The sequence below is a fragment of the Eumetopias jubatus genome, unplaced genomic scaffold (assembly GCF_037043125.1).
Source record: "Eumetopias jubatus isolate StellerSeaLion01/CBP00866 unplaced genomic scaffold, mEumJub1_p1.0 scaffold_1, whole genome shotgun sequence".
In the NCBI taxonomy this organism is placed as follows: domain Eukaryota; kingdom Metazoa; phylum Chordata; class Mammalia; order Carnivora; family Otariidae; genus Eumetopias; species Eumetopias jubatus.
This window is the reverse complement of record NW_028274807.1, coordinates 147,487,411-147,504,349: the sequence shown is the minus strand read 5'-3', so window position 1 is coordinate 147,504,349 and position 16,939 is coordinate 147,487,411. Positions and strand designations below refer to the sequence as shown.

The 16,939-nt window shown below is 46.7% G+C and overlaps 1 protein-coding gene across 2 annotated transcripts; it reads left to right on the top strand.

Annotated features, from left to right (window-relative positions):
* The first annotated feature begins 2,785 nt into the window (after window positions 1–2,785).
* On the top strand, window positions 2,786–13,009 carry ZNF619 (zinc finger protein 619). Of its 2 annotated transcripts, none has more exons than XM_028107098.2 (5): window positions 2,786–2,890; window positions 3,408–3,493; window positions 7,612–7,738; window positions 8,305–8,418; window positions 10,592–13,009. In XM_028107098.2, the coding sequence occupies exons 2-5, from the start codon at window positions 3,470–3,472 to the stop codon at window positions 12,013–12,015; spliced, it is 1,689 nt and encodes a 562-aa protein (XP_027962899.1). In that variant the 5' UTR covers window positions 2,786–2,890; window positions 3,408–3,469; the 3' UTR covers window positions 12,016–13,009. The 2 variants fall into 2 exon arrangements, with proteins under 2 accessions (XP_027962899.1, XP_027962898.1); XM_028107097.2 differs by having other exon boundaries at window positions 8,302–8,418.
* The last annotated feature ends 3,930 nt before the right edge of the window (window positions 13,010–16,939 follow it).

The following is a 16,939-nucleotide window of genomic DNA, read 5'->3' as shown; positions in this document are numbered from 1 at the left end:
GAGACTTTTTTCCATTGGATACTTTTTCCTGCTTTGTCAGATTAGTTGACCATAGAGTTGTGGGTCCAATTCTGGGTTTTCAATTCTGTTCCATTGATCTATGTGTCTGTTTTTATGCCAGTACCATACTGTCTTGATGACTACAGCTTTGTAATATACCCTGAAGTCTGGAGTCGTGATGCCTCCTGCTTTGCTTTTCTTTTTCAGAAGTGCTTTGGCTTTTGGGGGTCTTTTGTGGTTCCATACACATTTTAGGATTGTTTGTTCTAGCTCTGTGAAAAATGCTGGTGGTATTTTTTAAGGATTTTATTTATTTGAGAGAGAGAGCAAACACGAGCAGGGGGAGCGACAGAGGGAGAAGGAGAAGCCGACTCCCTGATGAGCAGGGAGCCTGACCAGGGCCTGGATCCCAGGACCTTGGGATCTCGACCTAAGCCGAAGTCAGACACGCTTAACAGACTGAGCCACCCAGGCGCCCCTGCTGGTGGTATTTTGAGAGGGATTGCATTAAATGTGTAGATTGCTTTGGGTAGTATAGCTATTTTAACAATGTTTATTTTTCCAATCTATAAGCACGGAATGTGTTTCCATTTTTGTGTCTTCTTCAGTTTCTTTCGTGAGTTTTCAGAGAACAGATCTTTTACCTCTTTGGTTAAGTTTAATCCTAGGTATCTTCTTATTTTTGGTGCAATTATAAATGGGATCTATTCCTTGATTCCTTTTTCTGTTGCTTCATGATTGTTGTATAGAAATGCAACAGATTTCTGTACGTTGATTTTATATCCTGTGACCTTGCTGAATTCATTTATTCTAGCAATTTTTTAGTGGAGTCTTTCGGGTTTTCTACATAGGGTATCATGTTGCAAGTGACAGCTATTCTAGTATCTGAAGGTTTAGGGACAATATCTGCAAAATCAGATACTTTTGAAGGGTTTTTAAAAGCAGTGTTATGGGCGCCTGGGTGGCTCAGTTGGTTGAGCAACTGCCTTCGGCTCAGGTCATGATCCTGGAGTCCCGGGATCGAGTCCCGCATCGGGCTCCCTGCTCAGCGGGGAGTCTGCTTCTCCCTCTGACCCTCTTCCCTCTCGTGCTCTCTATCTCTCATTCTCTCTCTCTCTCTAATAAATAAATAAATTCTTTAAAAAAAATAAAATAAAAGCAGTGTCATGCCCAGATTCATATCTTAGATCACCCTGTCTATCCTGTGGGAAGAAGGGAGCAGAGGGGGCCAGACTTGATACCAGAACAGTTAGGAGGCTGCTATAGCAATCCAGGTAAGAAGAGATGCAGAGGAAGGGATCAGTTATGACTCCCACATTGAATGATTTGGTTGGCTGGATGGAAAGTGGTGCTGAATCTATGCTCCATAGGGTTAATGAGGTAAAAGGTCACCAGCAAGACCCCCACTGACCCCCTTTCTTCACAGGAATGTTAACCTTATCTTTTAGAGGCAAACAACAGGAAGAGCTCCAGCTGGCCTAAACCAGCTTGAGCTTGACCCCTGGCTTACAGCTGTGCAGATGGACCATGGAGTGGTCATTATAATGTTAAAATTTCCCCCTTAGTTAACATAACACAGAATGCATGTATAGGCATGTTTTCTAAGTACCCCTGTGCAACCTAATGCCCACCTTTACATGTGATGACAAAAGTCACCTTTCTGAATATTCATCCCAACCTTAAGTAAAAAAGAACACACTTGCCTCCACTGGGGGAATCACAGCTTTGGAAGTTATTCCCCACGATCTCCTTATTTGCTGCAAATAAAATTTCCTTTGTGTGACAGCTCCATCTGGTGTAGTCTCTACCTGTAACTCACCAAGGATCAAACTCACCTAGTTGGGTTACCATGCAGTTTGGGGGAGGGGGAGGAGGGAGGGACAGGGCAACCCTGGAAAGTGGAACAGGAGGGTGAGGGAAGGATGACAAGATCCGTCTGGAACTTTTTGAGTTTTAGGTGCCTGTGGATTAGCCAAGTAGAAAGAAACAATGGGCAGGTTGATACACAGGACTCTAGCTCAAAGGTATCTGCACAACGCCTGGCACGCCTGGCCAATAGGAAACACTGCTGCCGGTGCTATTATTCTATCTGGATTGGAGAAAGAGATATGGGAGTGTGTTTTAGGAAAGCGGCAACGACACACAGGAATAACAGTAATGTCCGCAACAACAGAGCTAGAACTTACTCTGAGTTACTTATGATGCAGAACCAGAAGTTGTCATTAAGTGCTTTGCACGAGTTGACTCACTCAATTGCTGCACTGAGTTTATGAGTTCGAAACTACTGCCGTTCCCAACTGAGAAACGGGAAGCACAGAGTTTCAGTAACTGGCACAGGCCATACAGTGAATAGGTGGTGGAGCCGGGGTCAGAACGGGGACAGTCAGACCTGGGACTTGGCGACCTCAGGTCACAGTCTCGAAGCCGCTGGACAGAGACTGGGGCTGGGAATTCATTAGGAGAGGAAGTTACTGCTGGCAAGCGCTGGAGCTCGCACGCAGACCCACGCGGAGTGTGGTGCGGACTCGATGTCCCCGAGTTGCTGCTCTCCGGCTGGGGCGCGGCGCCGCGCAGGCAGGGCGGGAAGAAAGCCCGCGCCAGGGCGCAGGTGGCGACTCTGGCTCGGGACCATGGAGAAGGCCAGCCTCCGGGCTTCCTAGAGCGGCGCGGGTGGGAGCGCCTCCGCTCGCGCTTCCGCCTCGGCTGCGATCTGCGGGAGAGGCCGGGCGTTCGGCGCTCCGCCTCCGCGCGGTGGCGCGTTCCGCACTGTCCGCGAACTCAGGCGTCGGGCTGCGCGGACGCAGCCCGAGGGGCCCCTGCCCGCGGAGGCGCCGTCAACCCTCCTGCCCCGGAGAGCTGGCCTGACGTCCCTCGGCTCGCGGTACTCAGGGTGAGGGCCGGTGACGCGTGGGGTCGCCCGCTTACGGGGCTGGAGTGTGCAGATTCCCGTCGGGTTTCCGGTCACCATCGCCCCCCTGGGACGTCGGGCGTCTTCCCCTTTCCCCTGGGGCCAGATCACCACTTGCATTTTGTCCCGGGGCCCCGTTACCCTACATTTTCTCTAAATGCTCGTTTTGGTCTTTGCCACCTTTGCTGGAACCATTCAGTACAGACTACTTAGTAATTCATTCATAGTGGGCCAGGGATTTTCTTGAAAGCCACAAATCCACGCAGTTCTTGACTCTTGCTTCAGAGACATTCTTTCGAGGAATTTTCAGCCTCACCAGGCAGATTTGTAGAATTTACAAAGGAAGCAGATTCAGCACCGCATGAGCCACTGGAGAAGGTGCACTGAGAACATCCAGAGTGTCCTAGGAATATTGTTTCCAATGAGAGAGGCACGGAGACTGAGGGGAAAGAGGTGGGGAACAAGGCAGGGTCAGCCTCATTGTGATTCTCTCTCTTAGCTCCACAGGTTCTTGCTTTTCCAAACAGAGAGGGCAGTGCATGAAGCCAGGGTTCGTCAGCCATGCTCCAGACAGTGTGGTCCCAGGTGAGCTGAGCTTTCTTGCAGCTTCCCACATTCAAAAGAAATACGATTGATCACTACAGGAATAGTAGCCTGGCCTGGCCAGTCCCATGCTTAGCTTTGCATCCATCAGTTGAGTATGGCAGAGGAGTATGTTAGGGGAGGTGATGAAGGTGAGTAGGTGAACTTGGGAGGATCAGATCGGTTGGGAAAGAAGGAAGCACCAGCTAAGAAACTCTCCTAAAAAGTGAGAGTCTACATCCATGCAGACTGTGGACCATGAATGTACGGTTCACAGATGAGCAGCTTTGGCATCACTAAGGGGATTGCTAGAAAGGTAGAGTCTTAGGCCCCAACCCAGATCGCCAGAATCAGACTCTTCACTTGTACAATATCTGGGGAACAAATGGGCAAGTTAAAATTTGGGCTGTGCTAGTCTGCCTCACACCATACGGAGGAAGGCCACCTCCTGCATTTAAACAGTCATTCCCACAGGAGGAGTTTGCCCTGCAGATCACAAAGTCAGGGTACAGTGAAGCCACCACTGGGGAGCCTTTGGAGAGTGTGGATTGATGAGGGAGGTGGATTCTTGCTGAGTTTGGAGCTGATGCCAGGGCCTCCGGCCCTTTGCATAGATTACAGCTTAATCTCTGCAAAAGCCTATATCCTTTGTTGGCACAAATTCATGCAGCTCTGGAAGCAGTTGTCCTTCCAGAATTTTCTTGGCACTAGAGGATGCTTGCATTGAATTTTTCTCCAGCATCCTAGATCAGGGAATGAGAAAGCTGGTGTCCTGTGTATTGGATGTGTCATATAATTAGGAAGCCCTATCCAAGACTTAAGAATAATGTGTATGTAGACATCAGACCATCCACTTCTGCTTCACCACTTAAGTCAAAATTAGTTCCAAGTCAGGAAGTGTTTAAACATCTGTGGGGGCAGTCTGTTCTCTCCTGGTGCTTTGTGTGGGGTATAGTAGTCACTCAGGATTGGCCTCCAGTAAGGAAACCCCAAGGGACAGTGGTTGAAACGAGATAGAGGCTCTCATGCAAGAGAGGTTGGGGAGAGGCAGTACAGGGACATTGTGGCAGTGTTACCCCACACCGGGCTCTTTCTCTTTTTTTGCTTCACCATCCTAGCACTGGCTTTCATGCTCAGGGCCGCTTCATGGTCCAAGGTGCCTGCTTGATCTCCAGCTGTCATGTGTGCATTCCAGATAGAAGAGCAGATGACAAAAAAGGCGAACCTCTCATCAGTTTGCACTCTTTAAGGAACCTTCCCAGAGAGTCCCCGACAGTTTTTGTACTTGTGTTTCATTGACCTCACTTAGTTGCCAGAGCTGGGAGCAGCCCCAAGTAAAATTAGGATTCTATAATTAAAAAAGAAAGGGAGGGGGAAAAATACGCACATATATGTTTAGACAATTGTCAGTCTTTTTTTTTCCTAAAGATTTATTTATTTGAGTGTGAAGGCGGGGAGGGAGACAGAGGGGGAGAGAGAGAGAGAATTCTCAAGCAGACTCCCCACTGAGCACAGAGCCCGACGTGGGGCTCGATCCCCACACCCTGGGATCATGACCTGAGCCAAAATCTTGAGTCAGCTGCTTAACCCACTGAGCCACCCAGGCGTCCCTAGACAACTGTCAGTCTTATCTGCGATCTCTATGAGAAATGTTCCCCTAATCTCATCTGTACTTTTAAGTGCTGAGATTTATATAACACCGTGTGCCAGGCGTTGTTTTAGTTCGTTACATATATTAACTCATTCCACTTCCACTCTTACAAGAGCCTTATAAGATAGGTACTCCTATTATCCTAGTTTTCCAAATGGGGAAACTGAGGCAAAAGAGTTTGAGTATCTCATCCAAGGTCACACAGCTGATGGTTATCAGAGATAGAATCTTATTTTATTTATTTATTTTACAGATAGAGACATAGCAAGAGAGGGAACACAAGCAGGGGGAGTGGGAGAGGGAGAAGCAGGCTTCCCACCAAGCAGGGAACCCAATGCAGGGCTCGATCCCAGGACCCTGGGATCATGACCTGAGCCAAAGGCAGACACTTAACGACTGAGCCACCCAGGCGCCCCTCAGAGATAGAATTTAAGCCTAGGGAGTCTGACCCTAGAGCTGAGTTTGTCAACCGCAGCACTGTTGACATTTTGGGCCAGATAATTCTTTGTTGTGGGGGCCTGTCCTGTGTGTTGTACGATGATTAGCAGCATCCCTGGCCTCTACCCACTAGATGCCAGTAGCACCCCCCACCCCATGGTTGTGACAACTAAAAATGTCCCCTGGGGCGCCTGGGTGGCTCAGTCGGGTAAGCGTCTGCCTTTGGCTCAGGTCATGATCTCAGGGTCCTGGGATTGAGCCCCACACTGGGCTCTGCACTCAGCGTGGAGTCTGCTTCTCCCTCTCCCTCTGCCCCTCCTTCCCCCACTTGTGCGTGCACTCTCTCTCTCTCAAATAAATAAATAAATCTTAAAAGAAAAAAAAAAAAGAGTCCCCAGACAGCGAGTGCCCTATGTCTCCTGGTGGGCATTTCCCCGTTGAGAAGCACTGCTCTGAAGCCCGTGCTCTTTGCCCCTGTGCTACGCTATCTCGGAACCCACTTCCTCTGTAGGGGAATCAAGAGCCCCGCTTCATCATGGAGAAGAAGTAAGTGCTAGCAAAGGACAGAAGCAGAGTGGTCAGAGGTGGAGCAGAAAGTTGAGAAGCTGAATGTTGTCGAAAACAAGGAGCAAGGAATGCACTGTTATTACAGGGGTGCCTCAGAGGTGTGGAGGGGTAGAAGCCATGATATAAGGAAGGAAGGTCCATGTTCCCAGCTGTTGGCTCTGAGGGAAGACAGAAGGTTGGTTAACATTTGGGGGCAATGAACTATCTATTGTGCACTGTCCAGGAAGGTAGCCACTAGCTATATGTGCCTGTTTAGAATTAAAGTTAATTAAAATGAGAAATTCAGTTCCTCAGTCACACAAGCCACATTTAAACTTGCTGGTCAAGGTGATACCTGATTTATTCAGTGTATAGTTACTGTCTTTCCCTTGCAACTGATCAGAAATCAATGGGGAGACATTTACGATTATGCAAGTATCCTGCTCCTCTTGGAAATTTCCTCCTTGATGTAGCATCCATGGGTGATTCTCGTCTGAACCAATCTTTACCATGCTGGCTGCAATCCTATATAGTACGTCTGTAGTTCTGTTTCTTCCCCCCGGCAGACACTAGGCACAGAGAGGTTGTTGACGTGACAGACTGGGGTAGAGTTCACTGTCAGTCAAGGAGAGACGGTATAGTGCCACTCACTTGTATAAGCGGTCAGTTCACTTTGAAATGTTTGCTTCCTTATACAACTTCGTGATACTCAGATAAAGAGGACTCCCTTTTGTCTATTTCAAAGTGCTTAACATCACTGATTCCCATCATCTGTAATAGAGAATACTAATTTTTACGTCGCCTGTGTGTTCTGATGATTGAGTGAATTGATGTAAAAGTAGTTGACACAGGACAAGGGATGGTTTCCTTCTCCCCTGAGAAGGTGGAAGTGGCCCCATCGGGAGCAGGGGGACACACCTGGTACAGAGGGCAGTGTTGGCAGGTGATCTGGGGGCAGGTGCCTGCTCAGGGATGAAGACTGCCATCCTGTCCCTGGAGTTGGGTGTTAGAGGAGGCGGCGACAATGCACATTGCCTTCAAGGGACAACCAGCTCTCTGATAAGATGCCAGAAAGACGGAGAACCAACCGGAGTGGAAGGAACTCTGTGCCTGTGGGATTCTTCCTCTGTCTATAAAAACGCATGGAGGGGGAACACCAGAGAGAAACCGAGTGGATGGAGTGGATGAATTCAGGGTGAATGAGAGATGCTATGGTCGTATTAGAAGACATGCCAGAAAGATTGACCCAGCTCATGGAACCAGACATGGGGTTGATGTGACGACCAGGCAGGGGCACCTCAGAGGTGTGCATGTTGAAAATGTGCTGAGGGCTGTCCCCGACTGGGGTACGGTTGTGGCTGTCCTTGTCAGTACAAGCCTCCCGAGGGGCTCGGAGCCATGGACTCCAGTAGAGTCAGCCCTTCCCTGGAGTTCAGGCCCCTCCTTAGCCATCACACAGGGCTTGAGCAGGAGCCTGTTGTTTCAGGAGCCAGTGACCTTTGAGGATGTGGCCGTGTACTTCACCCAGAATCAGTGGGCCAGCCTGGACCCCATGCAGAGGGCCCTGTACCTAGAGGTGATGCTGGAGAATTATGCAAACATAACTTCCTTGGGTAAGTCCTTCCTTGTCCCTGAACCAGCTCTGCCCCAAGGGTCCCTGGCTTCCTCCTTGGTGGATCCGGGGTCTCTCATATCCCCAGGACTGACGCACCATGAGCTGAGCTCCCTAATCCCCTGTTTTGGGAGTAGCTAATGGGAGAAAGATCTAGGCTCACTTTGGTTTTCAGCAGGATTTGCCTCTTCCCTGTTTCTTGATAGGGACTCTCCTGAGAGGGGTTTTTGCTCTGGGCACAGACAGCTGAGAGGGTTCCTGGATCCTCCACTCTTCCAGTTCCCTGGAGTGCTGGGCTCCATCTGTCCTGTGTGAGAGTCTCCTAGGACCCCCTGTACACACCTCTAATGACAGTAGGAGCTGTCTGTCTTTTCTGATAGAGCCAGAGTAAGCCTCCTCTTGAGCAAAACAATTTCAGCCTTCCTTAGAACCCCAGATTCTCTCCACACTGAGCTCACTTAGTGTCCTGGGTTGTCAACTTGTTCACCTGGCAAAGCAGAGGGTGGGCTGATGGGGTCAGCAGCGACTCTCCTCAGCTTCCTGTTCCTTTTCTTTCTCCTTCAGCAGCATTGCCATTCCCCAAACCAGATCTGATACTCCAGCTGGAGCAAGGGGGAGCACCATGGGGCCTGGATCCCTGGACACCCCTTGAGGGGGAGGCCCTGGGAGGTGTCCACATAGGTAAGCAGGAGAACTTACCATCTTCCTCTTTGGCTTGGCCTCCTCCTGTCTTTTAATGATTCAACATGAAAAAGGTTTTGCTTCTGTCATACCAGTTCTTATGAGGATGAAGATGTTCACTCTCCTTCAGAAAAGTGACCCTTGATAGAGCTTCAGCTCCATACTGAAAAGACCCATTGAAAATTTCATTTTCTGTTATTTTTCTTTGCAAAGCTAGAGGATTTCAAAAATGCATAGTGAAAATAGGCTTTTAGGGGGTCAATTTAGGAATAGAAACACAATGTAGTGTAAGAGCTTGTTTCTTCTTTTTAAAGATTTATTTATTATTTGAGAGAGAGAGAAGGGGGAGGGGCAGAGGGAGAGACAGTCTTTAGCAGACTCTGCACTGAGCACGGAGCCTGATGCGGGGCTTGATCCCACGACCCCAAGATCATGACTGGAGCTGAAACCAAGAGTTGATGCTCAACCAGCTGAGCCACACAGCACCCCAGAGCTTGTTTCTATAAGAACATTTTATGTATGTAGGTGTATGAAACTGTACATGGGAAGAGAGTTTTTATGAATTCCTAAACACTATCAATTAGCTTTTCAAAGAAAGCCTGTTTATTGGGAACGAATGGTTTCCTTTTCTGAAAGGTACAGAATTGAGGTGGATGAGAACCATCCAGAGATTGGGTGTTTAGCCTTCTCATTCAGTTGGCCCTGTTCTCATGCTCTCTCCATCCCTTATGTTGTTCAGAGTCTTATAAACCAAAGGCTCCTTCCTAATTCAGTCCACTTCCGTCCTCATCAACAGTGCCTTTGTGCTGACTCAGCACTTCCTGTCATCTTTTTTTTTTTTTAGATTTTATTTATTTATTTGAGAGAGAGAGCACGAGCAGGGGGAGGGATAGAGGGAGAAGTAGGCTCCCCACTGAGCAGGGAGCCCAACTCAGGGCTCGATCCCAGGACCCTGAGATCATGACCTGAGCCAAAGGGAGACACTTAACCAACTGAGCCACCTAGCACCCCACTTCCCATCATCTTGATGAGAAACCTATCCCCGCCAACCACCTGCAGTGGTGTTTCCCTTTGCCAAAGCTGTGCATGGTCTTCTTTAGTCTGCCAACGGCTTTAAGCCAGTGCTGTCCAATAGGACACTGTCTAGTGATGGAAATGTGCTATATCTGTGCTGCCCAATATGGTAGCCATTGTCCTCATCAGTTCTTGAACTGTGGCTAGTTCAAACAAAGAACTGAATTTTAAATTATGTTCCATTTTAATTAAATTTAAGTAGCCACATCTCAGTCAGTTAAGTGTCTGCCTTTGGCTCAGGTCATGATCTCAGTCTGGGATTGAGCCCCACATCAGGCTCCCTGCTGAGCGGGGAGTCTGCTTCTCCCTCTCCCTATGCCCCTCCCCCTGTTCATGCTCTTGCTCACACTCTCTCTCTCAAATAAATAAATAAAATCTTTAAACAGCCAAAAACATAAAAATAAAATAAATTTAAGTAGCCAGAGGTGTCTAGGGGCTGCCTTATGGGCAGTGCAGCTTAAAACAAGTACACAAACAGTCTCCACCTGCCTTTTTAGCTTCTAGATCAGTGGTTTCCAATTCCAGTGAGCATAAGAATCTCGTGAGGGGCTTGTTAGAACATGGACTTGCTGGATATCACCTCCAGAGGTTCTAATTCAACAGCACTGGGGTGGGGCCCAGGAATTTGCATTACTAGCAGGTTCCCAGGTGATGGTGGTCCGGGGACCACACTTTGAGGACTACTGTCCTTGAGAATCTCAAGCCATACCTTTTAAAATCTGGATTTCAGCTCATCAATGAGTTCTCAGCACTTAAAAATTAGTTTGGGGCTCCTGGCTGGCTCAGTGGGTAGAGCATGTGGACTCTTGATCTCAGGGTCATGAGTTCGAGCCCCACATTGGGTATAGAGATTACTTGAGATAAATAAATAAATAAAATTTGAGAAATTATGTAGTTGTGAAAAACCTAGTTCTTCTAATAGAAAAAACTCAGTTAAAAAAAAAAAAAACTAGTCTGGACTACACTAGACTTAAATAGACCAAAATAGTATAAAATCTGCCATGAATGCATCAAAATGCATCACTCTTTCTTTTTTTTTTTTTTAAGTAAACTCTACCTTTCTAGCTTCAGAGCCTCTGTTTTCTTTTTCTCATACTAGGTGGTAAAAACAAGATCGAGCGTGAGGAGCAAAGCCCAAGACTAAACATTTCTAAAGACTCAGCAGCCCATAGACTGATGGTGGAGGGGCTGCTCACAGAAGCTCCCCAGCACCCTCACCTTAAGGACAACTTAGGAAGGCCACAGCCATGTGACGCAGAGGAGAAAACAAACCAAGGAGGTTTCACGGACTTGCTGGTCCAGGACTACAGAGCTCCCGTCATCAAAAGGGAGGAGGCAGGTAGGAAGCTGGAAGGAAGCACCAGTGTCAATACCCACCTCCTGTCAAAGCAGGGCCTCCCTGGAGGACTGGCATTTTATAAATGTGGTGAGTGTGGCCGATATTTCAGCCAACATTCAGACCTTTTGCAGCATCAGAGGATTCACACTGATGACAAGCCCTACAAGTGCAGAGAGTGCGGGAAAGCCTTCAGGTATAACTCAAAACTCTCCCGACACCAGAAAACCCACACCGGGGAGAAGCCTTACTCATGTCAGGAGTGTGGACAAGCCTTCGGTCAAAATTCCCACCTCCTTCAGCACCAGAAACTCCACGGTGGAGAGAAGCCCTTCGGATGTCAGGACTGTGGGAAAACCTTCAGCTACAACTCAAAACTCATCCGGCATCAGCGAATCCACACCGGGGAGAAACCCTTTCAGTGTAAGGACTGTGGGAAGGCTTTCCGGTGTAGCTATGACCGAATCGTCCATGAGCGCACCCACACTGGGGAGAAGCCCTACAAGTGTCAGGAGTGCGGGAAAAGTTTCAGTTCAAATTCAGTCCTCATCCAGCACCAGCGCATCCACACCGGGGAGAAGCCCTACGCATGTCGGGAGTGCGGGAAGGCCTTCCGCCGGAGCTCCGTGTTTCTCCAGCACCAGAGGCTCCACACTGGGGAGAAGCTCTACAAATGCAAAGAGTGCTGGAAAACGTTCAGCTGTAGCTCTCGCTTTACAGTGCACCAGCGCATCCACACCGGGGAGAAGCCCTATGGCTGCCAGGAGTGCGGGAAGGCCTTCAATCAGAAGGTCACCCTGGTCCAGCATCAGCGGCTCCACACCGGGGAGAGGCCTTATGAGTGCAAGGTGTGCGGGAAAGCCTTCACGTGGAGCGCAAGTTTCATTCAGCACCAGAAGTTGCATGCTCGCAAGAAGGCCACCCAAGTGACAGGGCCAGCCGCAGTTGGGCCCCACTGCCCTGCTTCTGGCCACCCCCCTCTGCCTGCCCAGCACCAGCACTTTGCCCCCTCCAGGCCAGTGGCCGCCCCGCCTTCCCCACACCCCGCACTCCTTCCTCCCTCCCTGCCTCTCTTTGTGCTGCTCCCCTCGTCTGAAATGGCTAGTTCTTCCCCTGTTCAAATAGTGCATTTCTTTCAGGATCTCACTTCCCCTGGGAGCCTGAATCCTTTGTCTCACTCCCCATAAGCTCCTTCATGTGCTCGAAAACCCACCCACCTAGAGTTACCAGTTTCCCTGGGCTCCTGACCATGCCTGTGTTTGTCTTCTGAGCTCGTGGAGTCATTATTGTTTTCCCAACTCCATTTGTGTTCTCACGTGTTAAGAACCATGTTTGACTCTTCTCTTCCATCCCCTGGGTGGGAAATGGTAGGAGTTGTCCTTTATGGTGTCCAGTTTGGGTGTGTACCCGTCAGTCTGCACCTGCATTCTCTACTAGACTTGGTAGAGTTTACAGAACACTTTGGGGCTTAGGGGTATGGCATTCCAATGACATGGCCTGTTGTGATTCAAGAAATATGGGAGGAGGTAAGCAGAGAAAGTATCCAGTGATGGCTTTCAGGAATTAAGGAGGGCCATTTGGTGGGGCAGTAGCAAGGCTCACCGTGTGGAATCGGAGCCCAGGACTTCTTATTATCTCGATAATGACCATGATGAGGATCCTGTGTAACTAAGCAATAGACCAAGGAAATAACCAGTAAAAAGAATATGAAGTGATGAGTCAGCATTGATAGCAAGAATGTAAAATCATGTTTCTAAACTTGATTGGAAGGGGATGTGGCTTTTCTGTTTGGGTTCCTTTTCTTTCCTGTCCACATCCTTGTTTAATTTCAGTGCCCACTCAAACATGTAGGTATGAAAGTATTTGGGCCTGTGCAGTAGAGGGCAGGTGCCTGGGTGTAGCCATCTCTCAATTACACGTGGAGTGAACCTTTTGGCATCACACTGGTGAGCCTCTGAGGGAGGGAGAGAAATCTGACCCTGACTTGCAGTAGCTCTTGCCTCAGAAGGGAGTTCATAACTAATCATACACACACGCAGATGTGTTCTCACACCTGTTCCACGTCCTCTCTGATTAAATCTGAATTTTTGAGTCCTGATACTTTTAAGTTAATTTTATAATGAACTACTTTGATAACACGAAGAATTGTGTATGGACACTAATCTTTTTTTTTTTTTAGATTTTATTTATTTAGAGCGTGCATGAGCTGGGCAGGGTGGAGGGGGGTGGCAGGGCAGAGGGAGAAGAAAAGGGGAGAATCACTAATCGTAAGCAGACTCTGTGTGGAGCGCTAGTCAGATGCAGGGCTCCATCTCAACCCTGAGATCTTTACGTGAGCTGACATAGAGTCCCACACTCAACCCACTGGGCCATCCAGGCGCCCCCTGTTGGTGGGCACTAATCTTACTAGATGTATGATGTCACTGGTTTGGCCATACTTTTCATCTAGTGGTATGGGCCCTGATCCTTCTCACAATCACTGCTTCAGGACAGTGTAGCAACATGGGAAGGTACTTTAAGTAGTTAAGCAGGAATACAGCACTAAGGAAAAGATACGTACACTGTTATGATAACACCATACAATTATGTCTGCAAGGGAGGGCATAAAGAAATATTTTGGTTTTGGCTTTGGTTAGGCTTATTGAGATATACCTTATAGTCTTTACCCTTTTAAAGTAGACAGCTTGGTGAGTTTTGACAAATGAATACAGTTGTGTAATCAAGATAAAATTTCCATCACCCTCAGCATAGGGAGAAATGTAAATGGTTTGTGGGATGTTGGAGATTTTTCTTTATTTTCTTCCTTGATAAGGTTTGTATAATACATAGAATTCAGGAGAAGAAAAGGCAGAAACTAAACTTACCTTCCCAGCTGCAGTCAGAGCTTCCAGACTGCAAAATGCAAAGATCCCTCACCTAGAATCACTGTTTAGAAAAGCAGTCAAAATGTAGGAAAATGACAATGACTGTGGTTTCTTTGTCATTATTTCTCTGTCACACACACACGAGATGTATATAAATGTCCTATTTATTTCCCACAAACACTATGCAACAGGGCCTCAGGTTTTCTGGGAGGATTATAGCAAGGAAGGGGGGGGAGGGGTGGTGGTGAGAGGCTCTGAAGCTAGCCAGACCTCAGAAAAGCAGAACTTCTAAATGTAGTTTAAGATGAGAAGAAAGCAAGGAGCGTAGGGAAAAATAAATATGAGCTCTGGGCTGAAAAATGGCTTTGGATTTCTCACAGCCAATAGATTTATGGGTTTCTGATGATGATGACTTATTTTCTCATTTATTTCTTTCTTTATTCATTAATTCAACAGGCATGTAGGGTTCCCCCCATTGTCGCACAAATGTGCAATACAGCCTCCATAGCGCTTAGTACGTGCAAAAAGATGAATGATGTGCCATTCTTTTTAATGCAGGGACCAGTGTTGCAAGGTTGTCTGGCACTTAGTAGTCACTCAGATGTTTTTTGACAAGGGTCATGTGTAGCTCACAGAAAGGACAGATGTGTAAAAATAAACTCATACATGACTTAAAATCCAATGTAGAGTTCTTCCAAGAGTTTTATTTTCTCTGAAAGTGAAATGACTGTAAACGTACTGACTCCTCCCTCCCTCCCAAACTTACTAGTTTAACACGAGCAAGAGGACTGCCCACATCCTTCAGGAAAGGGATATGGGTATCATGTTACCGGAATTGTTTAGTTTTGAGACTTTTGCCTTTATCAGTGAGTTGGCTATGTTATTTGAGACCCTTTAAAAATAACAGAAGCCTATTTCAATGAATGTAAGTACACTTAATTTTAAGGATTCCTATGTGTAGCCTGGCACCAAACAAGAATGCAGCAGGAGATCTGGAGCCTGGAAAACCCAAGCAGGAACAACAGGCAGTCTCTGCCCTTTCTCCACTTTTTTTCTTCTTAAAATTTGATTTATTTATTTGAGAGAAAGAATGATAGCAAGAGCAGGGGGGAGAGGGAAAAGCAGTCTCCCTGCTGAGCAGGGAGTTCGACGTGGTGCTCGATGTGGGGCTTGATCCCAGGACCTTGGGATCATGACCTGAGCTGAAGGCAGACACTTAGCTGACTGAGCCCCCCAGGCGCCCCTCTTTCTTCACTTCTGATTCCTCTCCCCTCTTTGCAGTGCTGCTCACTCTGTCCCTAGGCACACAGCAGAATTTGCCATGGGTTAGAATTGATCACATCCTAGGTCACAAATCAGGTCTCAACTGGTACCAAAAGATTGAGATTATTCCCTGCATATTTTCAGACCACAATGCTTTGAAACTAGAACTCAATCACAAGAGGAAAGTCGGAAAGAACTCAAATACATGGAGGCTAAAGAGCATCCTACTAAAGAATGAATGGGTCAACCAGGAAATTAAAGAAGAATTAAAAAACTCATGGAAACCAATGAAAATGAAAACACAACTGTTCAAAATCTTTGGGATACAGCAAAGGCAGTCCTGAGAGGAAAGTATATAGCAATACAAGCCTTTCTCAAGAAACAAAAAAGGTCTCAAATACACAACCTAACCCTACAACCTAAAGGAGCTAGAGAAAAAACAGCAAATAAAGCCTAAACCCAGCAGGAGAAGAGAAATCATAAAGATCAGAGCACAAATCAATGAAATAGAAACCAAAAGAACAGTAGAACAGATCAACGAAACTAGGAGCTGGTTCTTTGAAAGAATGAACAAGATTGATAAACCCTTGGCCAGACTTATCAAAAAGAAAAGAGGACCCAAATCAACAAAATCATGAATGAAAGAGGAGAGATCACAACCAACACCAAAGAAATACAATTACAAGAACATATTATGAGGAACTCTATGCCAGCAAATTAGATAACCTGGAAGAAATGGGTGCATTCCTAGAGATGTATCAACTACCAAAATTGAAGCAAGAAGAAATAGAAAACCTGAACAGACCTATAACCACTAAGGAAATTAAAGCAGTCATCAAAAATCTCCCAACAAACAAAAGCCTGGGGCCAGATGGCTTCCCAGGGGAATTCTATCAGACATTTCAAGCAGAATTAATACCTACTCTCCTGAAACTGTTCCGAAAAATAGAAATGGAAGGAAAACTTCCAAACTCGTTTTATGAGGCCACCATTACCTTGATCCCCAAACCAGACAAAGACCCCATCAAAAAGGAGAATTACAGACCAATATCCCTGATGAACATGGATGCAAAAATTCTCACCAAAATACTAGCCAATAGGATCCAACAGTACATTAAAAGGATTATTCACCATGACCAATTGGGATTTATCCCTGGGCTGCAAGGCTGGTTCAACATCCGCAAATCAATCAACATGGTACAATACATTAACAAAAGAAAGAACAAGAATCATATGATCCTCTCAATAGATGCAGAAAAAGCATTTGACAAAGTACAGCATCCTTTCTTGATCAAAACTCTTCAGAGTATAGGGATAGAGGGTACATACCTCTATCATAAAAGCCATCTATGAAAAACCTACAGCCAATATCATTCTCAATGGGGAAAAGCTGAGAGCTTTCCCCCTAAGGTCAGGAATGTGGCAGGGATGTCCACTCTCACCACTGCTATTCAACATAGTATTAGAAGTCCTAGCCACAGCAATCAGACAACAAAAAGAAATCAAAGGCATCCAAATCAGCAAAGAGGAAGTCAAACTCTCACTCTTTGCAGATGATATGATACTGTATGTGGAAACCCAAAAGACTCCACCCCAAAACTGCTAGAACTCATGCAGGAATTCAGTAAAGTGGCAGGATATAAAATCAATGCACAGAAATCAGTAGCATTCCTATACACCAACAACAAGACAGAAGAGAGACAAATCAAGGAGTCGATCCCATTTACAATTGCACCCAAAACCATAAGATACCTAGGAATAAATTTAACCAAAGAGGCAAAGGATCTGTACTCAGAAAACTATAAAATACTCATGAAAGAAATTGAAGAAGACACAAAGAAATGGAAAAACGTTCCATGCTCATGGATTGGAAGAACAAACATTGTGAAGATGTCAATGCTACCAGAGCAATCTACACATTCAATGCAATCCCCATCAAAATACCATCCACTTTTTTTCAAAGAAATGGAAGAAATAATCTTAA